The sequence below is a fragment of the Gossypium arboreum genome, chromosome 4 (assembly GCF_025698485.1).
Source record: "Gossypium arboreum isolate Shixiya-1 chromosome 4, ASM2569848v2, whole genome shotgun sequence".
NCBI lineage: Eukaryota > Viridiplantae > Streptophyta > Magnoliopsida > Malvales > Malvaceae > Gossypium > Gossypium arboreum.
In genome coordinates, this window is record NC_069073.1 from 119,783,800 (window position 1) to 119,807,730 (window position 23,931).

A 23,931-nucleotide genomic window follows, 5' to 3' on the forward strand; every position below is an offset into this window, starting at 1 on the left:
TTTCTAATCAAGTTGGTGTCTAATTGACTCGTGGCACCAACTCAATCAAAATTTAAATTGTGTGTATATATACGACGGATATTCACTTGTACCAATGTTACACACTTTCATTTTTTAATATTAACATTTTAATAATTTAACCGTCATATTTTATTTTTACCATTTATATAAATTATTTATATTAAATTTGACATAAATTAAAATCTATACTATTATTTAAGCTTTTAATTGAATTGACCCCACAAGTTGAAATTTTATACTTTTACATATTTTAATCAATATATTTTATATGATTTATATAAATAACTTTCAATTATTTCATATATATTAATATAAATAATCATTTAAATCGAAGAGATATCAAATTGACTAAAAATTGAATTATAATAATAAAAGCTACTCTAGCTTTACTTTTACAATGATGTACCTCTCTATATATGTAGTAACCAAAATTTAATAGCCTTCAAGGCTAAAACAAATGGAGGAAACTAGAAACTGTAACTTATAATGTCTTGAATATATGAATGAGAAGTCTACAGAATCCAATTGTTACATATCTATCCGAAAGAAAGAACTCGTCATCGCCTCGATGCGCCTTTGCTTGCTTTACCGAGGGGAGGAAAATCGTCGTTTCCACATAGAAACGAATCATTCTTCGTTGTTTTAGTAGCTTCTCGATCGGGTTTATCCTTGATTACTTGATCATTTCGATGTTGGTTTTGTTGAACGATTGCCTTAACAAAAGAAGAATTTATAACCGGCTTTTGATGATGGCCTTGCGGAGCTGAAGAAGGAGAGACGATGAATGGTTTAATTCTCGATAATTCCGGATCCGGCAAAAATTTGTACGGAAGTTTGCTTTCGTCCATTCTCCGGAATGTAATGGATATCCTGCATGATGAAATTGTTGAGCATATGGATATTCGAGGTAATTAATCGGAAAAGACAAAGATTGGATACCTTTTCCCTGGAACAGCTGGGACACAATGCTTAGCAATGTCGGCTCCGTTACCGTTTAGAATAAGCACAGATCTGCATACCCGAGCGTTAGGTTAGAACTGAGACGGCAATAATCAAATTGGTTCACATTCAGCAAAGGACATAAGAACATACCCTACAGGCAAAGGTATCGATACAGGTCCTGAAAACTCTCCCGGACTCACAATCTTCAAACTCGAACCGAAGAGAATATTGCATTGAGTCAAAAACGACACGGTGCAAAATGGCCTTAGAAAGTCATGGTGATCAATATGTGGAGGAATACAATCCCCTTCATCGTAAATGTTCACGATACAACTATTCGGAACACACATAGTAGGCAAAACATGCCATCTGACCATCCTTTTGATCATTTGCTTAAACAATGGGGGTAAAGGATCAACTTCTTCTTCTCTAAGGATCCCTGGTGGGTTCCCGTTTTTATCCTGTAATTTGAAATTCAGGACCAAAATGCGCAAAACCGAGGAAAATAAAGAACTAAAGAGTCGAAAGTTAGTAAATTACCACTGCATAGTTATAACAACAACCAAATTGTATCGTAACACGACCTTTACCACGCATCCATTTCCTCGGTTCTGAATATGTACGATCTACAAACATTCAAAATGTATTAATACGAAAAGCAATACTACCATTCATGCTAATACTCAAGATAATTGGTTAATTCATAGCAAGCTATTTCGACCTAAAGTTCAATGAATCATTCGAGTTCTAAAGCTTATTTATACCTCTAAGTTGCCCTTTTTGGCCCATACGTTGAAGATTATATACGCATTCGACGATCTTTTTCTGTTCTTCGGCATTGAAGACCTTCGTATGGAGCTCGAGTCCTTTAAGAACATTCATCGATTTACCGTTGATCTTCTCCATTTGAACGAAATCCTTTTTTCTTACAACTTGGGAGAATCTAATATGTTCCTTTTGTTCTTCAGACAATCCATTGTCTGAGGATGTACTTCCACTTCCACCAAGTCCATCATTAAGCAATATATCGTATTTCGCCGCCGGTGGGGGCGGCGATGTACGAGCTAGTTGTTTTCCGGTCACCGGATTTGATATTAGGGTATTATTTGAGGTCACAGTTGATTCGCTACCTGATTCGCTACCTGATTCGCTACCTCTTTCTGGAATTGAAATAATAATCAGATTATTACAACATTCACATATCAGAATCAATTGAGTTAAAATTTTTCCCAAGTAACATACAAGCAATCAAAGTAAAGAATAAAATTTTCCAAGAAAAAGTAAAAAAATTCCCAGAAAACTGGTGTTGAAAAGAATTATAAACAGTGAGATTCAAAGCAACTTACTGTTCAAGAGCTGATGAATTCGTTCCTCTAAAAGAGCCTCGCAGTGTTGACAAAAACCCTGAGATAAAACTTCAAGAAGCTCGTCGCGGTTCAGTGTCTTCAGTAACCCGATGGTGCCGGTTCGGCCGGCGGAATCGGTCAATTTTCCGGGGATATATCCAGCCATCGTTGCCGCCACTTTAAAAAACAAAGAAAAACCGAAGAAAGAACAATGAAATAAGAAGATTTACAGACAGTACATATAGAAGAGAAGTTAGATTTTAGTTCGAAATAGGGGAAGTAAATCCGCGTGTTGCTCGGATTTATCTTAGTGATTTAAGCAGTTAAAAGTGACACACGCATTACTGACGTTTAGGGTTTTTACTTTTTATCTTTTACGCGTAAAAATGTCAAATTCTACTTTTGGTCCTTTTGTTTATGTCAATTTGTACTATTGTTCATTTAATATACATGGAATCTATGTACTTCATTTTGATGCAAAAGTTGAACTCGCTTCTAGATGTGTTCATGGGTCGGGTTGGACCTGATTTGGGTTGAGTCTAAGCATGATATTAACGTATTTTATGCTTGCTCAAGCTCGACTCAAAATATGATATTAAAATTTTGTTCAAACTCATCCATATTTGTAAAGATTAACCCAAACCCATAGGTGCGCTCATATTATTTTTTAAAATATTTATATTATATTATATTAATATTTAACAATTTTATACAATTTTATTTATTTAATTTTTATATAGTCATCTTAACATTATTTTAATGTTTACATTAGAGTAGTATTATATATTTAGTATAGGTTTATTTTTTTAATGTGTTCTAAATTATATAATATATAAAAATAAAATAATATAAAGTATTATGAACTTAAAAACGAGTTGGGCTGGGTCGGGCCAGGTTCAGGCCTTGAATATTCAAGCCCGAGCCCGACCCATATTTTAAATGAGCATTTTTTTTGCCCAAGCCCATTTTTCAGGCTTTATATTTTTACCTAAACCATCTCGAATTTCGAGTGAGCCTTCGGGCCTAGGCCGATAGCCCGACCGATGAATAGGTCTACTCGCTTCTAACCTAACGGCTAGGAACCGTAAAAAACAAAAATTAGAAAAAAAAATCAATGTTTTTTAAATAGGATTAGTGGTTGAACCAGTCAGGTGATCAATTCGTCGATTCAACTGGTTTGATTAAATATTATTTTAAAAATTGATTCAATTGTCAATTCAACTGGTCTGTATAAGTTCTTAAGCTTAGTTTAGCATTGCTTCTAAAAAAAAAAGGAGCACTTTGGGGCCAATTTTTGGTTTGGGAGAAGCATTTTTTTTCTCTCAAAACACAGCTTGTTTAGGAATGCTATTGTCCCAAAAATGCTTTTTGTCTCAAAAGTGCTTCTTAAAAGTAATGCTAAACACACCCTTAATCAAATTGATTCAAAGGCACTCTCTAGACCAGTATCCCAACTTGTTTCCAGTTTAATTGATCCGACAGACTAGTCCAATTCGGTTCAAACAAAATTGCAAAAAAAATTAGTGATTAAATTCTTAACTAGTTTTATATTACTTTATAATTATTGATTTCATTATTGTTGGACATCAGTCGAACCAATTAAACTAAAAATTGGTGAGTTGACGGGTTGAACCATTTGTCTAATTATTAAAACATTAGTTTTGCTTTAATTAAAATAATTAATATCATTGATAGCTTCTTTGATTGGTTGATGTAAAGTGAAAAAGAAAGTGTCTAATGATTTGGAGGATTAAGTTTTAGAGCTTCAAAGTAAGGGTGAATCGAAATATTTGTGTTTACAATTTACTTAAAGTTTAATATTGGATTTTAGAATAATATTTCAATTTGGGGACAGTTAAAGGACTCTGATAGGACATTACCTATGTAGATGCTTAGGATGAGAGTTATACCTTGTATTTGGGTTGCTTGGAGGATTGCTCGGTGCATGGTCATTGTTGCCTATCTAACTAAAATGGTGTGCGGCTTAATCTGCTTGGGGATCAGTTTGTTGGCCCTGTAATTTCGATTGCCAGATTGTATGTTCTTGATAGCTATTTGTCATGTCAAATGACTTAATTTTCTAACTGATAGCTAAGTAAGTAGGTTTAACCAAAATTTCATGAGCTCAGGTTTTCTTTAGATCAGGGCTTGCTAGTTTTAGCACCAGCTTAATTTATTGGCAGTAAAACAATTGTCTCTCTAGGTTTGAGGTTTGTTATAAGGAGACATAGAATTGTGAGTCAAAAGTTAGATAATCTAAACGGGGTGTCATTTGGACCCAAAACCCCTTAGCCCGATTTACAAATAGCCCAAAGGGACCTAACAATTTGAAAATTCTAGAAACCTTAGAGGTTTCTGGAACATGCTAGCGGCACAGCCAACCGCTCCCACGAGTGGTCTTTCACAAACGGCCTCATGGCGTCGCAATGATTTCAGTAACACCGCCATCGCCCACACCCCACGCCTGCACGGCCTTAGAACTTGTGAGAATAAGCAGTAGAAATAGTACCAATAACAGAAATAGGCCAGCAAATGTATAGAAAAATCGTGATTTATATTTTTTATTTTATTCTGTAAATTGGCTATAAAAGGCCGAGAGAATCAGTGTAAATTGATTACGCATGCAAATCGAATACAAAGAAATCAATCAAACTTTTTAAAGGTGATTTCTGATTTAAGTTTCTTTAAGTTTTTGAGTTTTCTTTCGGTTTATTTCTTGAGGTCTTTTGTTATTGCATTTGAAAACAAAAAAGGGAGTCTTACCTTACGAAGATGCCATGGATTCCGAAAGGGGATCTCGAGGCTAAAAAACATCCCTCAAAGCTTGAAGGCACTGGTAGCCATTTATGGAGGTAGATTGGTGTTTGAAGGAAGGGATTTAGGGTCTGCTAGTTGAAAAGAAAGGGGGCTAGGGTTGGTTCGGCCGAATGGATTTATTAGGCTTGGTTTTAGCCTTTATAAAGGACCAAAAACGGTGTCATTTTGAGCCTGTTTCAGTGGCTTCAAAATGGTGCCGTATAGAACAGACCCGATCCGACTTGATCCGGTTACCCATGAGGATCCGCGCGTTTTCTAAAAAGGGATATTTGCGCGATAAATCCTTCCCTTTTGCATTGTTGTTCAATTGAGCTTTATTTGTTTTTTCCTTGTTTTTTAATTTATCTCTGTAATTTGTGCGTAGATCAAATTTGGTCCTTGCCTCAGCGCCGTGTTTTGGGATCTAGAATATTTCTAGATTTGATCCCTGTGCATTCGCGCGCATTGCGCTTTAGTCTTTTTCTTAATTTCAACAGTTTATTTCATTTATTAATTATCTCTTTGAATTTGGTTTTATTTCAATTAAGTTTTTTATTTCAATTTGTATAATTTATTCTCTAATTCATATAACATTCATTTTCTTAAATTTTTTTACACATTTTGAATTACTTTGGTATTTTATTTTGTTCTTTATTTTGTTTAGCTTACAAAATTATTATTTTAAAAGTTCCTTTTATATCATGTTAATTTAAAATTGTGTATGATATTACATTTAAATACTTTTATATGTGATTATACATATATAATTTTTATAAAATTAGCTCAATTCTATATACATTATTGTTTTCATATTATTTTATGTAAATATATTCTTTTAAATCTATTATATATATATATTTTTTTTCTTTTAAATTTATATATGTACAATTTGTTTCCTTTAAGGATCTTATCTAAAATTGTATATTTTATTTATTTTAAATACTTTCATATATTAGTACAGTTATATATATTATTTGTATATATCATTAATTAAATCAATTTGTTTTATTTAGAATTATGTTATATATTATTTATTTCAATTTCTTTTTACATAACATATATTTTAATAATCATATATATTCTATTAGTTTTATATACACATAAGTTATTTTAATTCTAACATGCATTATTCAATATTTGTAAATTTTTTCCATATGGTTTTAAGTTGTTTTGGTATTATATTGGCTTCTAGTTTCCATATTGTTTTGTGTATTGTGTGTTTTTCATATTGTTTCATATATTACTGTTGCATGTTGTTTAGTCCTCCTATGTATTATTATTTCAATTATCATTCATCTATTTTATTCTAATATGTTTCTTTGATTAGTTATATTTTAGTTTCCATTCTTTTGATTATTAATGTTTTTCAAAATAGGATGTGTGCTCATTGCTCTTATGTATTTGTTAATTTGTTTTTTGTTCACTCACTAGGTATAGTACATTATTCGTGTATATTGTTCCATGTTTATAGTTCCGCCTTTCGTTCACAAGTGTTGCATTGTAATTTTTAACTTATCAATCCAAATTAATTATTCCATTTTGTTTCAAATCAAACTAATGCGTTTTGAATTGGCTTTGCAATTGTTTATTTGAAAATTTCCCAAAACAAAGGCAATGTTTGATGTTTGGAAATTCGAGAAATCGTGCCCTAACGTGCTGGGTTTCGATTCTCCATTTGTCCAAAATAATCAAATATCCCTTTCAAATTTCGTTCGTGTTTTCTAAATTTTAAAACAAGACAATGTTCTATGTTTGGAAATTCGAGAAATCGTGCCCTAACGTGTTGGGTTTCGGTTTTTCATTGGACCAAATAATCTAATATCCTTTTGTAATTTTCAAATGTATGAGCCTTTGCAAGTCAAGAATTGATCGTGGTTTCGAGGGTTTAAAGGATCGTGTCCTAACGTGCTGGTTGTGATACTGTATTCCTTCGAAACAAGAGAATTTTGACGTCCAATTTAAGTCATTCAAATGTTTTAAAAGAAATCGTATTTCAAAACATTTTTTTAAATCTTAGACATAAGGACATTATTTAGTCAATTTGGTACCAATTTTGGACGTGGCGAATCCTTCCTCGTACGTAATCGACTTCCGAACTCGTTTTCTCAAATTTCTTAGGCCAAAATTGATTTAAATAGAATAAAATTTTTTATTAGGTGATCCAATCACACCTAAACAAAAAGGATTGGTGACAACTCCATACATCATTTTAAAGTTGATTCCCGTTTTTAAAAATAAAAAATTGGTTTCGGACAGTTTTCATACATCAAGTGGCATTAGTCAGATTGATTATTATGACAATTCAGAATGGTCTAAATAATTCCAACAAAATTAGAGAACATGGTGATGGTCGTCCAATATATTTGCATTCGGGATGGAAGTGTAATTGGGCCAATAGATTTGTACAACACATGGCACAATGGACCAATCATTGCCAACATATGCCATAGGCTACATTGATCTAACTTGACCTTTTCAAATTTTAAAGATCTCTACTTATTTTGATGTCATTTAAAAATTTATTTGAAACACAATTCCTGTAAATATGTTTCACTCGCACCAACAAATAATTACAAGCTTACAATACCTATTTAAAGAAGGATTGGTTGTGTGATTAGGGACAAATTAAACAGAGCACAAATTTAGTTCAATTTTAGAAAATTGTAGTGTAAATACATTATAAATAAATTGTTTTGATGTTTAATTTGTAACCAAGCTTTCAAAGGCAATATCTTAGTAGGAGAGTGATCTTAATTTATACATAAACGTGTGATTCAATTACAACTTGTACTGTTGATTCATAGTGGATTATTCTCTAAAAAAGACTCTCCACAATGATAAAAATTTTCGAATTGTATAACTAACTATTGTATCCAACTCTATTTTTACTTGTTTAGTTATTACTCATAATGAGAATCATGAGATTTAAACTTAACCCATTATAGTTTTGACAATTACAATTCTATCTTTTCAACTAAAATCATATTTAATTGATAGAAATTTAGTTCGACTGACGTGGACATTGTTACCAATGCAAGAATATATGAGTTCGAGTGTATTATACTCTTATTTATAGACAGATAAGATTAGAATCTATATAAGAATCATATATTATTTTCATATCTATATCAGAATAGGGGTCTTCAGTGGAGATTCCACCATCAATCAGAGTATTGCCTGAACTGGTAAGAAATATATATATTTTTCGTTATTATGGAATATTATGCCATTTAGCATAGTCATTTTTAAAAATCTTAAAATCCCGCACAGGATTTAATGGAGGATCCTAACCTATTCAATGATCAGTGGGATAATATGAACTCGGTTGATGGACTCAGTGTCTTCCTAGTCCAAGAACCAGCTTCTTTTGGGGACAACTTGCAGCACTATGAAGCTTCATCTTCTAGCCATGCCGCCATTGATAGACCTCAAAAACAGCTTAAAATCACCAATGGCTGCAATTCATGCAAAACCCATATTTCAGTTAATATTCAATCTTCCTTTTCACCAAACATTCTCCCCTTTTCCGGTTCCAACCACAGTCCTTTTTGTCATAGAATTTCAGGGACCAAAGATCATACCATGGCTGAAAGGATGGATCTGGCTGATATGATAATATACTTTGAGAATGCAATTAGAACTCATTGAAATTTGAGGACGTCAAATACAAATATCCCTATATTGCATATAATTAATTTATATGCCAAATAGTTGAGATTTTGTATTGCAATGGGATTGGCAGATGGATAGGGCAACAGTGCTTGGAGATGCCATAAAGAATATCTAACAACTGCAAGAGAAAATGAAGACACTTGAAGAGCAGGCCAGGCAGAAACCAATGGAATATGTGGCCTGTGTGAAGAAACACCAACTCTTGACTGACAGTAATGGTGATTTTTCAAGCTGGGATGAACATTTCAGTGCCCCATTTGATGAGCCATTACCAGAAATTGAAGCAAGGTGTTGTGACCAAAGTGTTCTCATAAGCATTCACCGTGAGAAAAAGAAAGGGTTTCTCGAGAAAATTATTTCTGGAATAGAGAAATGTCACCTAACAGTCATCAACAGCAATGCAATGACATTTGGAAAATGTCACCTGATTGTTCAAAATAAATATTTTCACGGATAAATTATTTTTTTCTTTTGCCTGATAAAATAGTAAAACTTTAAATTGTTTCTAAATAAAATAATTTTATTATTATATTTGAAAAAGGAAAATACATCACTAAAAATAAGCACTGATTTTTTGCATCAACATATTGATATTAAATCTTTTGTGCATTTAGAAATTTCTTAAGAAATATAAAAAAACAATACAAAGTGTATAAAATTTCTTTATTCAGTGCAAAATCACTTTTAAGATTCTCTTAAATATATTATTGAGCAATATTAATACCGAAATTATCAACTTTATAATAAAAATAAGAATAAATAAATAAAATTATATAAAACTACGCGTGGGTTTGGATGAACGATTGGGTGCGTGCATTAAGTACTGTACATTTAGTTTACTTTTTGACTCATGCTACAATATCTAGTCTTACAACAACCGTTACTTTTACATTAATCGCAGGTAAACCCACCACCAATCTAAACCTACCTTATATAAACAAAGATGTAAAGCTACAATAATGCATTTAAAGGTATAAAAAAAACTAGCTTTCATTTATATATGATCATATATATAGATCTATATTGTTCATAAAATAATTAAAAACTAAGCAGATTAATTTTATAACGTAAAATAATAGCCATAGACATACCTTCAATGATGAATAGAGAATATTTAATAATCTAAGTCATGACCATTACCAAAATTAAAACCTTCAACACCTAGATTGAAATCCCCGTACCCTTCGGTGTCTCCGACGGCAAAGCCACTATTTTGGACGGCAAAACTGTTGCCCATACCATCAGGATTAGCCACCGTCATGGCAGTCGACATGGCAAAAACATCTTCCATCAATGCACTAGCCCTATTAGCCACATTATTCCTTAACTCCTCCAAGGCTTTAGCATAAGCTTCAAGTTCCTCAATTCCCATATTATTATCAATAGGGTCATCCCACCAAAACAGTCCCTTCATTTTTCTCTCTTCGTTTTCCTTTTGGATCTCTTTGCTTCGCTTTTTTTCTTCCTCAAGTTTCTCCAACGTCTCCCGGATCTCCTCGTTGAACTCTTCGAGACATGGAGCAATGTCGTCACCAGACATCATCAAACCATCATCATGGTTAGGGTTTTTGCTAAGGTAACGCTCCAATATCGTGTCAATATCGGGGTGACCAAAGCAAAACGGTTTTCCTTTGGGAGAGAACACGATGATGCCGATGTTGCAACCGCATAAAATGCAAAGCTCGATCGCTTTCTTGAACAAACCAGTGCGGCGCTTGGAGAAAGTCACTTGGCGGTTGCTTTCGTTTTCGAGTTTCTTTATCGAAATCCTCTGGCGACCCCTCGTTGCCTTAGTGGTGGTGTTGCTGCTTCTGGTTTGATTTAGAGATGCCATTGTTATATCCTATGTACGTCTTAGAAAAAAAAATGGTATTCTTCTGAAGGGAAGAAAATTTATAAGATTATATCCAAATTAAAGCAATTATATATATGGTAAGTTGAATTTTTAGGAGAATTGATCCAAATTTTCAACTTAGTATTAAATAATATCCTAAAATTATTATCTCAATATTCTCTTTTCAAACTATAATTAAGGTTAACAATATTAATTAGTACAGATTTATTTTCACCGTCACCGCTATTTTTGCACTAAGCACATGTAAATACACTGCACATCCAAACTCACGATTAATGTATAATTTTGAAATTTAACTCTTTCTTACACATAGCACTAGTTAATGAAGAGAAATAATTACACAATCCCAATTTTTTTTCCTATAAAAAAGAATAATTCATTGCCTAGCTATTGGTAATTAAAATCAATGCTTAATTAAGCCTTGATTTAATTAAATCAATGCTATATCAAGGCTTGATTTAATTATCTAATTATCATATTTATTCAAAAGATGCTTTGATAAAGCTCGTAAAGATTGTCTATGATTGTTGTGTAATAGGAAATAATTAGAATTTCCTTGTATATCCTTTAAAACCATAAATTATAGATATTCATTAAATTTTACTAAATTAAATAAATTATAAAAATTAAATTAAATAAAATATGATAATATCCAAGCCCGGCTCTGGATTGTTTGAGAGTGTAGCCGCGCAAGGTCCAAGTCTGAAAGGAGCCAAAAAATATTTTTCAACTTTTAATGTGAAAAAAATTACAGACTAAAATAAATTAATTAAATGCTTAAAATTTTTATTTTTTACCATAAATGTTTCATCTCTTAATGCGTGAAACAATTTTCAACTTTATTTAATTATTTATATATATATTTTAAAAGGGTCCAATTTATTATATCACTTAATAACAGGCCTGATAATATCTTTGTAAAATAAATAAAAATTATTATCACTAAAAAGAAATATACTTCCTTCTACGCCAAAAATATACTCTCTTGCAATTACAAATATATCAGAATCAATTGAGTTAAAATCTTTCCCAAGTAACATACATGCAATCAAAGTAAAAAATAAAATTTTCCAAGAAAAAGTAAAAAAAAAAATTCCCAGAAAACTGGTGTTGAAAAGAATTATAAACAGTGAGATTCAAAGCAACTTACTGTTCAAGAGCTGATGAATTCGTTCCTCTAAAAGAGCCTCGCAGTGTTGACAAAAACCCTGAGATAAAACTTCAAGAAGCTCGTCGCGGTTCAGTGTCTTCAGTAACCCGATGGTGCCGGTTCGGCCGGCGGAGCCGGTCAATTTTCCGGGGATATCTCCAGCCATCGTTGCCGCCACTTTAAAAAACAAAGAAAAACAGAAGAAAGAACAATGAAATAATTAAGAAAGATTTACAGACAGTACATATAGAAGAGAAGTTAGATTTTAGTTCGAAACAGGGGAAGTAATTCCGCGTGTTTCTCGGATTTATCTAAGTGATTTAAGCAATTAAGAGTGACACACGCATTATTGACGTTTAGGGTTTTTACTTTTTATCTTTTACGCAGTAAAAAAGTCAAATTCTACTTTTGGTCCTTGTGTTTATGTCAATTTGTACTATTGTTCATTTAATATGCATGGAATATATGTAGTTCAATTTGATGCAAAAGTTGAACTCGATTCTAGATGCGTTCATGTGTCGGGTTGGACCTGATATGGGTTGAATTTAAACATGATATTAACATATTTTATACTTGTCCAAGCTCGACTCGAAATATAATATTAAAATTTTGTTCAAACTCACCCATATTTGTAAAAGACTAACCCAAACCCATTTTAAGTCTGCTCATATTATTTTTTAAAAATATTTATATTATATTATATTAGCATTTAACAATTTTATACAATTTTATTTATTTAATTTTTATATAGTCATCTTAACATTATTTTAATGTTTATATTAGAATAGTATTATATATTTAGTATATGTTTATTTTTTAATGTGTTCTAAATTATATAATATATAAAAATAAAATAATATAAAGTATTATGAACTTAAAAATGAGTTGGGCTGGGTCGGGCCGGGTTCAGTTCTTGAATGTTCAAGCCCGAGCCCGATCCATATTTTAAACGAGCATTTTTTTTGCCCAAGCCCTTTTTTCAGGCTTTATATTTTTACCCAAACCCTCTCGAATTTCGAGTGAGCCTTCGGGCCTGGGCCGGCGGCCCGACCGATGAATAGATCTACTCGCTTCTAACCTAATGGCTAGGAACCGTAAAAAACAAAAATTAGAAAAAAAAACAATGTTTTTTAAATAGGATTAGTGGTTGAACCGGTCAGGTGATTAATTCGTCGTTTCAACTGGTTTGATTAAAAAATATTTAAAAAATTGATTCAACTGGTCTATATAAGTTCTTAAGCTTAGTTTAGCATTGCTTCTAAAAAAAAAAAAGAGCACTTTTGGGCCAATTTTTGGTTTGGGAGAAGCATTTTTTTCTCTCAAAACACAACTTGTTTAGGAATGCTATTGTCCCAAAAATGTTTTTTGTCTCAAAAGTGCTTCTTAGAAGCAATGCTAAACACACCGTTAATCTAATCGATTCAAAGCCACTCTCTACACCAGTATCCCAACTTGTTTCCAGTTTAATTGATCCGACAGACTAGTCCAATTCGGTTCAAACAAAATTGCAAAAAAAATTAGTAATTAAATTGTTGAACTAGTTTTATATTACTTTATAATTATTGATTTCATTATTGTTGGACATCAGTCGAACCAATTAAACTAAAAATTGGTGAGTTGACGGGTTGAATCATTTGTCTAATTATTAAAACATTAGTTTTGCTTTAATTAAAATCATTAATATCATTGATAACTTCTTTGATTGGGTGATGTAAAGTGAAAAAGAAAGTGTCTAATGATTTGGAGGATTAAGTTTTAGAGCTTCAAAGTAAGGGTGAATCGAAATATTTGTGTTTGCAATTTACTTAAAGTTTAATATTGGATTTTAGAATAATGTTTCAATTTGGGGACAGTTAAAGGACTCTGATAGGACATTACCTATATAGATGCTTAGAATGAGAGTTATACCTTGTATTTGGGTTGCTTGGAGGATTGCTCGGTGCGTGGTCATTGCTGCCTATCAAATTGTACGACTTAATCTACTTGGGGATCAGTTTGTTGGCCCTGTAATTTCGATTGCCAGATTGTAAGTTCTTGATAGCTATTTGTCATGTCAAATGACTTAATTTTCTAACTGATAGTTAAGTAAGTAGGTTTAACCAAAATTTCATGAGCTCAGATTTTCTTTAGGTCAGGGCTTGTTAGTTTTAACACCAGTTTAATTTATTGGTTTGAGGTTTGTTATAAGGAGTCATAGAATTGTGAGTCAAAAGTTAGATAATCTAAACGGGGTGTCATTTGGACTAAAGTTAAAAGTTGTTTTAGTTATATACTATTATAGACCTGTTCATTGGTCGAGCTATCTATTTAAGTCCGAAGGTCTGTCAGAAATTTGAGAAGGTTTGGGCAAAAAATTTAAGTCCGTTTAAAATATGGGTCAGACTTAGGCTTGAATATTCAAGACCCGAGCCTGGCCCAGCTCGACCCATTTTAAGTTTATAATACTTTATTTTATGTTATTTTTATATATTATGAAATTGAGAACAAATTTTAAAATAAACTTATAATAAATATATAATATTACTCTAATATAAACATTAAAATAATATTAAGATAACTATATAAAAATTTTAACAAATAAAAAATAAAAATTATTAAATATTAAAATAATATAATATAAATATTTTTAAAAAAATTAAAAAATAATATGGGTAAGCCTGAAATGAATTTGAGTTAATTTTTTACAAATATAGACTATTTTTAAGTAAAATTTTAGGCCTAAATTTTAAGCCGAACTTAAATTTAGACAAATATAAAATATATTAATAGAAGGCTTAAATCCAACCTGACTCAAACCGATCCTGATCACCTCTAAGTTAGAGGTGGGCTGGAAGGTGTTGTAACGAGAATTGGTTCGCACGTACATACATATGTTTTAGTAATTTAATTGTTACTCGCATTAGATTCATTATTTATTTGTCTTTACATGACATAGAATACAAGTTAACCAAGCTTTTCTGTTTTAGGGCAACTGAAATCACACATGTGTCGACTGTTTGAGGGTTGTCTCCACTGTTTCAATCCACATGGGGCGGTTTTTGGCGTTTCTTACTGCTATTTGCAATGTTTTTTAAATCAAATTGGTTAATTGATTGGATTTTGAAAAGATAGATTAGATTAATTAATCCGTGGATCGTTTAGAATTGGTTAAATTAGACAGTAAATTTTTTAAAATTTTATAATTTTGGTATAATTTATATAATTAAAACGAATAAACTAATTAAATCGATGAAACTAAAAATGGTGATTTTATCAATTCAATTTAAAAACTTTTTACAATCAAAAGAGCTTGCTTTTGTCGCTGGAACACAACTAGGAAGTTGTCAATAAAATGGAAAAATAATTTTAAAACTAAAAATAAACTTTGAAATTTTTATATTTGATAATCATATATATTGTTACTCAATGAGACAGTAACACATAATAATTTTAAAAAAATTAATAGATTTTATTTTTGATGATGTGTCATCATTACGTTGATTAATAATGTAATGATAGATTAAATATATTTTTTATAAATATTTGTTCTAATTATGATTTTAGTTTTTTTTTATGTTTGAAACTTAAAATTTAATTCTTATATTTTATTTTTATAATGTTATATAGTATGTCTAAATTGATAACATTGTTAATGGGCGTTTTAATAAGCTCTCGCTAAATGCATATGGAAAAAGAGAAAAATTGAAAGGGAAATTATGTGTTTTAGTATCTAAATTTTATTTTGATTTTTAAATTAGTACCTAAATTTTTTTATCCAAATAGGTGATTGTGATTTCTTTCACATATTTAAATTTATTTTCTTAACACTTATGTTTTTGAACTTTAAAATTTCAAATTTTAATATAATTAATTAATAATTTTTATGAATAATATATAAAAAATATCAAATTGAAATTAATATGTATGTTGTTGAAAATATCAGTGCCGACAATAAACAATTATGAAAATTTGGAGGAAAGAGACTTTTCATGGACTGAGCACACTTGCATAAATGATATATAAAAAGTAGCAAATTGAAATGATGGTGTAAATGTGCCTTTTTTTTTCCCGAAATTGACCCAAATAAATTAAATAATTACAAAAATAATTTAGAAGTAAAATCACCTACGAGAATAACTTGAAATTTACTGTATTTGTTAGTGTTTTCAGATATATCGCTGCCCTTTATCATTAGTCAATTATTGGCTTTTTTCTTTTTTTAAATAATTTTTTTAGGTGTCACCAATGTGGCACCTATATGTAATTTTTAAAATATTTATATTTTCACGAGTATTCACAATAAAAAAAAAAGGAAAAAAATATTTTTTTACTTTGGTGTCGTTGCTGTGTTAGGGCACACTATTTTTTTTTTTTAAAATTTTTGATCTCACCACCGTTTCAAGTGGTACCGTTGTTTGTGTTGCCAATGTATCAGGCAACATTAATGACTTTTTTTTAATTTTTTTTTATAATTAAAAAAAGTAAGCAAATATTAAATATGGTGAAAGAGAAGAAAAAAGAGCACTGTAAGACAAAAATAAACATATAGAAAGAGAATGTAACACCTTGCACAATAAAAACCAAAAAAAAAGTAAAAAATCTAAGCTAAAAACAGAAAGCTCTAATGGCGGGATTTTTACCAAAATAATACCAAAAAAAAAAAGAAAAACATGAAAATAATATAGTGAAAATATTATGTATCAAAATAGTACACCTGGGGTGGTGCTGCCTATGTTAGAGGCGTGAACACCTCAAAATATAACAAAAAAAAAAGTAATGGAGGGGGTGCCAGAGGCGGCACCAAGGATGCACGGCCTCCTTTGTTTTTTTTTTGTTTGGGGACCATTATAAGGTCTCCTAAGTTCAGTAGCAACAGCTCCGTTGAAGCAAGAAGCAAGGAGAAGAAGAGAAAAAGAAAGAAAAAAAGAAGAAGAAGGAGAATGAGAGGGCGACACAGGTGAGGGAAAAAGAAGAAAGAAAAAGAAAAAGAGAAGGAGAGAATAGAGAGAAAGAAGAGTAAAAAAATATAATAGAGAAAATGTATTTTTTTAACAACTTTTTTGTTTTTAAATTTTTAACAAATATTTTATCAGATTTTGGGGTGGTCACGCCTTTGACATAGGCGGCACCACCTCAACTGTACCATTTTGGTACATAATATTTTTACTGTATTATTTTTATTTTTTTGTACTATTTAAGTAAAAAACCCTCTAATGGTAGGATACAGTAAAAAAGAGTAGAACAAACAAAATGGAAAAAAATACATATGTGGAAAAATTATTTGCAAGAGTAGAGCAATAAAATGAAAAGTCTAGAATCTTTACCCTTAAGAAAATATATCGAGAAAGAAAACTAAAAAACTCAAAAGTTTTCTGACACTAGTTTACAAAATCAATTAAGTCAAGAAGAAAGTAAACGAGATGATAAAAAATGTGATTAAAGATTTTCAGGATTAAAAAAATAATAATTAACATAATTAATGCAATTTTTATATATTTGAAAATTTAGAACCTAATTAATGCAATTAAGCCTAGAAAATTTGAAAGGAAAAATCATTAATTTCTTCTACTACACCACTTAGGCAGCACCACTGTCAAAAATGCTTTCAATCAAACCCAAAAGTGACCAAAGAAACCAAACCTCATTTTCCTCTTTCGGCTTTTCTTTGTTTCTTTACCCTTAATTCATGTGTCATTTGTATGCTCTCTTGCCTAGAAAATCTAAAACGAGAAAACATTAATTTCGTTTTTTGGTTCTTACGGTGTTTTTTTTTTTCTCTTTATTTGCTTATTTTTTTTAAATAATAAGATATATATTTTTAAAAATGGTCACCAATTCCGGCTAACACATCGGCAGCACAGAAAAACAATTTTTTTAAAACTTAATAACATTGCTACTTGATACGGTGGTATTGCCTAAAACAAAAACGACATCAAAATAAAAAAAAAATTCCACCTTGAATACTAGTGAAAAATATATGTATTTTAAAAAATACATATAAATATTGCCGGACATAACGGTGACACTCAAAAAAAATATCTTTCAAAAAAATCGATAATTAATTAATGACGAAGGAGCAACACGGATAAATACAATAAATTTCAGATCATTCTCATACATGATTTTTTCGTTCAAAATATAAAATTCTTGGAAATATCAATACAGACAATAAACAATTATGAAAGTTTGGAGGAAAGCGAGGTTTCATGGACAGAGCTTTTTGGCAGTAATTCTTCAAATATTTGAAGCTGAAAATTACTTACATTGTGTCATAGCTTTCATTCTTTATTTAATTCAATTTTTTAATATTTGCTTTATTAATTTATTTTTAATATAAATATTTTTAATAAATTTTATAATTATTTAAGATACCTATTTTTGTTTATTTTTATTATATTTTAACACATAATTATTATATTTATTTATATTTCATTAAATGCTATAAATATAATTTTAATTATTTATTATACACGATTTAATATCTTTAATGATTATTATTTTTATTCTAATCTCATTGCAATCGTTATATTTGTACTCAAATACATATTGTATTATTTATTTTAAATTGCCACTATAATAATTAATTTCTATTTTAATATCATCGAAATTAATCTTATTGTACCTTTAAAAATAAATTTAATGATTTGACATTTTATATCACGTTTTATATTACACAATTTTTCTCATTTGATATAAAAATCTTAATTTAAAAAATTCATATTTTTAAGAACATGTATGGATAAGACAATATAAATATGGGCATGGCAAGAAGCTGTGGATCATAAGAAAAGAAATTGAATATGGATAGGGAAGCTAAAAATAAAATCCTCATATTTGGAGGAACCGGCTACTTAGGCACATACATGGTGAAGGCAAGCATCAAGTTAGGGCATCCAACTTTTGTTTTTGCTCGCCCTATCACCCCACAATCTACTCTCAACAAGATAAACTTGCATGAAGAGTTTGAGTCTGTTGGTGTCACCATCATCCAGGTATGTATGTATGTATACATGCAAGTATATTTGATAATCGTAAATGTTTAATGTATGTACGAAAACAGGGGGAGTTGAAGGAACATGAAAAGATTGTGGCAATACTTCGTCAAGTAGATATTGTGATCTCATTGTTACCATTCCCTCAAGTACCTGATCAGATTCATATTATTGAAGCCATTAAGGTTGCAGGTAACATAAAGGTACGTTAAAAAAAAATTGTCATCTTGATTTATTATTTCAATAGAGAAATGGTTGTAATTGGTTTTATGTATAGTGTCGATATGATGATGGGTAGGTAGGTGGTCCAATCTGTTTAGAATAAGACAAAGAGTTGCTAAATAGGATGATTGCAGTAGCAAGAACGAAGAGGAGAGAATGTGGTTGGAGGTAAGCTAGAAAGAGGAGAGAATGTGGTTGGAGGTAAGCTAGAAAGAGGAGAGATGTAGGTGACTTGAGTTTATTCTTAAGCTCCAGGCAAGTGGCTTGTTGCCATAGTCTTAGGTAGAGTGGTGCTATGATGTGACCTAAGTCATAGAGACCGATTGTAATGGTGGCCTACGGAGCTTTGGCCCTCAAAAATTTTTTATTAGGTCCGAAATTTTTGAAAATTCTCATTATATCTTTTAAATATATATATTTAAAATTATTTAAACTCTTTTAAAAATCCCCAAATTAGACTCCCAAATTTTTTTTAAGAATCTCATTAAACTCTTAAAAGTTTTTAAAATTTGGATAGGTCCCTTCAAAACCTGGTCACAAATTCAGCTACTGCTAAGTCATCTCAAGTGGAATGTGATGGTTGAACTTGATGTGGTAGTTATTGAGTGAGTTTGCCTATAAGATAAGTTGTAAGCTGAGGTGATCTTATAAAGAGTTCCCTCAAAAGGTCTATTTGTATCGCTTGACTGTCTGAACAATCATAGATAGATGTAACATATAGATATATATATAATTTGTATATATAGAGGTTCCTTCCGTCTGAATTCGGGGTCGAAGAAGACCGGCTGAGTTTTCTGCCACCGTTTGAAGCTTGTTTAGACGAGAAGCGAAAGGTTAGAAGGGCAGTGGAAGCAAGTGGGATACCTTACACGTATGTATCTGCAAATTGTTTTGGTGCTTACTTTTTGAATTACTTGCTTCGTCCACATGAACAACAGGAAGATGTTATTATCTATGGATCTGGTGAAGCCAAGGGTACGTACAATGAAAGCAAATTATATTTATATTTATTTTTAATAATTTTTAAAAATTAATTTTTAATTTATTGATGACGTGTTTAAAATAATATTTTTTTTCAGCTCCGTTTACTTATGAAGAAGATATAGCAAACTACACCATCAGAGTAGCAAATGATCCAAGAACATGCAATAAAATAGTGATTTATAAGATGCAGAAGAATATTTTGTCCCAGATTGAATTAATTTCGTTGTGGGAGAAGAAAACAGGTAAATATTTCAAGAAGGTTCATGTACCAGAGGAAGAACTTGTGAAACTGACAGAGAGTAAGTTTTTAAAATGCTCTTCCATTTTGCTTTCCGAATTCGAATCCCGAACCTGTTGGATGAATAATAATTGGGAGCTCTTTGATAAAATGCAGCCTTACCATTTCCGGATAATGTACGGGCATCGGTTCTTCACGGTCTATTTGTAAAAGGTGATCTTGCGAACTATGAGCTTGGGGAAAATGACCTTGAAGCTTCTAGTTTATACCCAGATTCTAAGTATACCACCATCGATCAACTTCTCGATGTTTTCCTGGTTGATCCACCTAAGCCTGCTCTTGCTACATTTTGAATCAGACTTGATTTTTATCATTTTCATCACCTCCCTACCTGCTAAAACATGTACGTATGCATGCGTGCGCGTGTGTATATATATTTCCAATGTCTACTAAGAATATATCTGTAGAGGAAAGTCATTCCCATGTACGCCTTTTCTTATTAATCCACACTAGAGCAACCATATGAACATGAAATACTATCCAAGTTCAAAGAGTTCACTAATTTACTCAAATAATAAGCAGAAACAAGTGCATTGGTATCAATTCGTACTATTATCAGGACCCGAAAGGGGGAAAAACTCGGATGATTATTTGAATTCGAAAGAATTGCTGCCCTAATGCTTCTGGTAGCATTCATACAAGCGAAAGCTCTCCAGCGGGAATTGATCTTTTGACAAGTTTAGCCCAAGACTCGTTGGTCTCTGTAATAACCTTAAGAGCATAATCCTGTTATACAGATAGAACTTAGAGTGATCATATGCAGCCTGAAGAAGGATGAAGCAAAGGGTAAAAATATAAGATCGATACTTACCTTGTTTGCCGCCTTGTTGCCGAGGGCAAATTTGTTGGCTGGTTTCCCATCAGGGATCTTGTAGTCCCTAAACCAATCCCTGATTGCAGTGAGAGTCCCCTGAAAATATCACCAGGTTGATGCTCGATTATTAAATTTCGCAACAAGAGACACCAACTTCTTCAAATACATGCAGTCATTGTAAAACATGGTAGCAATATCAAGGATCTAACTTATCGGTTTCCGGCTTCACAATTTTTGCTAACTAAAACTATAACATAACCATGAAAGCATAGAGAGAAATACTGGGAACTGCTTCTCAACATTGTTAACATCACTTACAAGAGAAGCCCTTCATAAGAGTACATGGCAGTTCCTGACTCCACTATTCTTGATGTTCATATGATCAACTACAAACTAAAACCATAATACAAAACCCGTGAAAGAATAGAGCGAAATACCGGGAAGTGTTTCTCGACGTCGTCAATGTCATTTACAAGAGAAGCGCTTGGATCATCTAATGAAATGGCAACTATTTTCCAGTCAAGTTCCCCTTCATCAATCATAGCTAAAGCAGCCAGGGGCTTAACCTTCAAAATGTCACCGATTTTCCTCCGGGATTCACCGATCTCAACGACATCAACTACAAATTTAAGGAAACAAAAAACATCAATCTTTTTAAACCTACTTCTCACAGTAACAAAGAACAACAATCTTATGAGAAAAGTACCAAATATTGAAACAAGTATCGGAATTTACCAGGGTCGTTATCGCCAAATGCTCCTTCAACTTCAGAGTTTGCCAAAGATGGGTCTTCCCATGTTTGTGGAAGCAATCCGTAATTCCAATTTATATTATAGCTGAGGGACAATGGATTGAAACATTTAGAAATGTAACCTCTGTTAACACACACTAGATAGTCATGCCATATTAATGGTTCTAGCTAATCTGTTTATTGTGGATTCGAATATGGAAGATTTGGATAATTTATGTATTTAGACCTTATATTTACTATCTGCAGTGGATTTGAATATCAATTTATTTGTAAAATATCCGAATCTCATACCTATTTGCATATTTTAAAATTTTTAATGAATTCAGATATCCAACCAGGTTCTTTACATAAGATGGGATTCTACAAAGAAACAATGATAAACAGATTCACATTTCAAATAAATTAATCATATTCGAGTTCCGATATTTAAAAAAATTATAGATATTCAATCAGCTATCATCCTTAGTCTAATCTTACTTCAGCTAAAATCATAGCTACTCAACAACTCTGCCATTTAGCAGACAAATTTTCTAGCTATTATATGTATACCTGGGTAAAAGTACCATAGAGGCACTTGTACTAGAAGTCGGATTGCATTTTGTCTCCTTTACTCAAAAAAGGGGCAAATTAGTCCTCGTACATTAGATCAAAGGGCAAACTGGTTCTTCCATTAAAAATTTCATTCATTTCTACCAGTAAAATCTAGCTATTGCATGCTAGAATGAGGTACACGTGACACGCCACATGTAACTGTCTGGTTATTCTATCAACCAGCCCAGTTTTTAATGGTAGAAATGGATGAAATTTTTAACGGAAAAGACAAGTTTGCACTTTCAGCTAATGTATAAGGACTAATTTGCTCATTTTTTGAGTAAAGAGTGGAAAATGCAATCTGAGCTCTAATCCAGGGACTCCATGCTACTTTTACCGTATACTTGAAACATAACTAAATTATTTTCAGTCACTTACAATTTCTATAGTATGACATTGCAAAATGCTAAGAACAAAAAAAGAAATGGTGAAATGTAAAATCTAATTGCAAAATTGTTAGAAAAATTAAATATACAAGTACAAACCCACGCTGGAAATAACCCAAGAATTGAAAATTAGCAATGATCAAAACATAATCAAAACCAGAAAATTCTTACGGGTAATATCGAAGCTTGCCCTTTTTTGTATCCTGTTTAATGGGAGTGTAAAGTTCATCAGTAGCAACCTCCATTTTAGCACTTGATTCTTTGGGTATCTCAACAATGAAACTAAAAACACCATCTCCCAAATGCAATGGAACATCATGCCAAGGAGAAATCTAAGGCCACACCCCATCAAATCTCAAATTACAATCTTCATTTAAAAAACACAAAAGAAGAGAAAAGTGAAAATACCTTTTTGCCCGAAGTATCTTCGAAGAAGACTCTATAGTCGAGAGTTTCGGGTTGGCCTTCTTGTTTGATTTGAACATGAGGGTTATAAATGGCATTGCAAGAAAACAATCTTTTCGATGATCGTCTGACGTTGTTGAATCTAAGTCCGTTGCTGCAGCGTTGCAAAGCGAACGGTGTTTTGATAAGCAAGCAGGAAGAAGCGGCGGCGGCGGAGTTGCCGGCGATGGCTATCACTCTGGCTGCTGCTGCCATGGTTGATTTTTGTGTGGTGGACTCAAAGATCAGTGAAGGGGTGTTTTTTGGGGCAAGTAAGTGGTTTGCATTGATTGGCAAACCTTTTAATGCTCTCTCGTATAGTCGTTTTCCCTTTTCTGATTATTTTTATTGTATACTTTTTCCCTTTCTAATTTTTTTTTATTATATGCTTCAACTCGTCCACATTCGTAACAATATGTTTATTACTGTATATTTAATGGTTATTTTTATACTAATTAAAGTTAAATGTATCGTTCATTTAAACTAAATTTTAGATTAAAATCAACAATTTTATATTTTTAAAAGTAATTATATTTTAGATTCATCTATTTAAAATAAAATAAATAAATTTCATGTAATCAATATTTTTTACTTCATGATTTTTTATATTGTGGTTCCTACTTTTTTCATTGTGTTTTTATTTTTGAATTGCTTAGTTTTCATTTGGCTAAAAGGTTAAAATAGAAAC

At 31.5% G+C, this 23,931-nt stretch overlaps 4 protein-coding genes across 5 annotated transcripts; 1 reads left to right on the forward strand and 3 right to left on the reverse strand.

Moving 5' to 3' along the window:
- Positions 1-358: 358 nt before the first annotated feature.
- On the reverse strand, positions 359-2,638 carry LOC108459426 (RNA demethylase ALKBH9B-like). Its single transcript, XM_017758794.2, has 6 exons — positions 2,310-2,638; positions 1,728-2,123; positions 1,504-1,589; positions 1,114-1,424; positions 961-1,032; positions 359-891 (listed from the first exon to the last, which is right to left on the reverse strand). The coding sequence occupies exons 1-6, from the start codon at positions 2,473-2,475 to the stop codon at positions 579-581; spliced, it is 1,344 nt and encodes a 447-aa protein (XP_017614283.1). The 5' UTR covers positions 2,476-2,638; the 3' UTR covers positions 359-578.
- Positions 2,639-9,741: 7,103 nt separating this feature from the next.
- On the reverse strand, positions 9,742-12,173 carry LOC108458973 (agamous-like MADS-box protein AGL61). 2 transcript variants are annotated; one of them, XM_017758352.2, is made up of 2 exons: positions 11,783-12,154; positions 9,742-10,654 (listed from the first exon to the last, which is right to left on the reverse strand). In XM_017758352.2, exon 2 carries the CDS (start codon positions 10,609-10,611, stop codon positions 9,892-9,894), a length of 720 nt encoding a protein of 239 aa, XP_017613841.1. In that variant the 5' UTR covers positions 10,612-10,654; positions 11,783-12,154; the 3' UTR covers positions 9,742-9,891. The 2 variants fall into 2 exon arrangements, 1 of the variants encoding a protein (XP_017613841.1); XR_008281337.1 differs by lacking the exon at positions 9,742-10,654 and adding an exon at positions 10,916-11,334 and having other exon boundaries at positions 11,783-12,173.
- Positions 12,174-18,503: 6,330 nt separating this feature from the next.
- Positions 18,504-20,975, forward strand: LOC108458029 (eugenol synthase 1-like). The gene is made up of 5 exons (XM_017757260.2): positions 18,504-18,753; positions 18,822-18,956; positions 19,722-19,950; positions 20,055-20,258; positions 20,354-20,975. Exons 1-5 carry the CDS (start codon positions 18,562-18,564, stop codon positions 20,548-20,550), a joined length of 957 nt encoding a protein of 318 aa, XP_017612749.1. The 5' UTR covers positions 18,504-18,561; the 3' UTR covers positions 20,551-20,975.
- Positions 20,675-23,617, reverse strand: LOC108458027 (soluble inorganic pyrophosphatase 6, chloroplastic-like). Its single transcript, XM_017757259.2, has 6 exons — positions 23,208-23,617; positions 22,971-23,131; positions 21,807-21,907; positions 21,509-21,690; positions 21,069-21,167; positions 20,675-20,983 (listed from the first exon to the last, which is right to left on the reverse strand). Exons 1-6 carry the CDS (start codon positions 23,457-23,459, stop codon positions 20,891-20,893), a joined length of 888 nt encoding a protein of 295 aa, XP_017612748.1. The 5' UTR covers positions 23,460-23,617; the 3' UTR covers positions 20,675-20,890.
- Between the last annotated feature and the right edge of the window lie 314 nt (positions 23,618-23,931).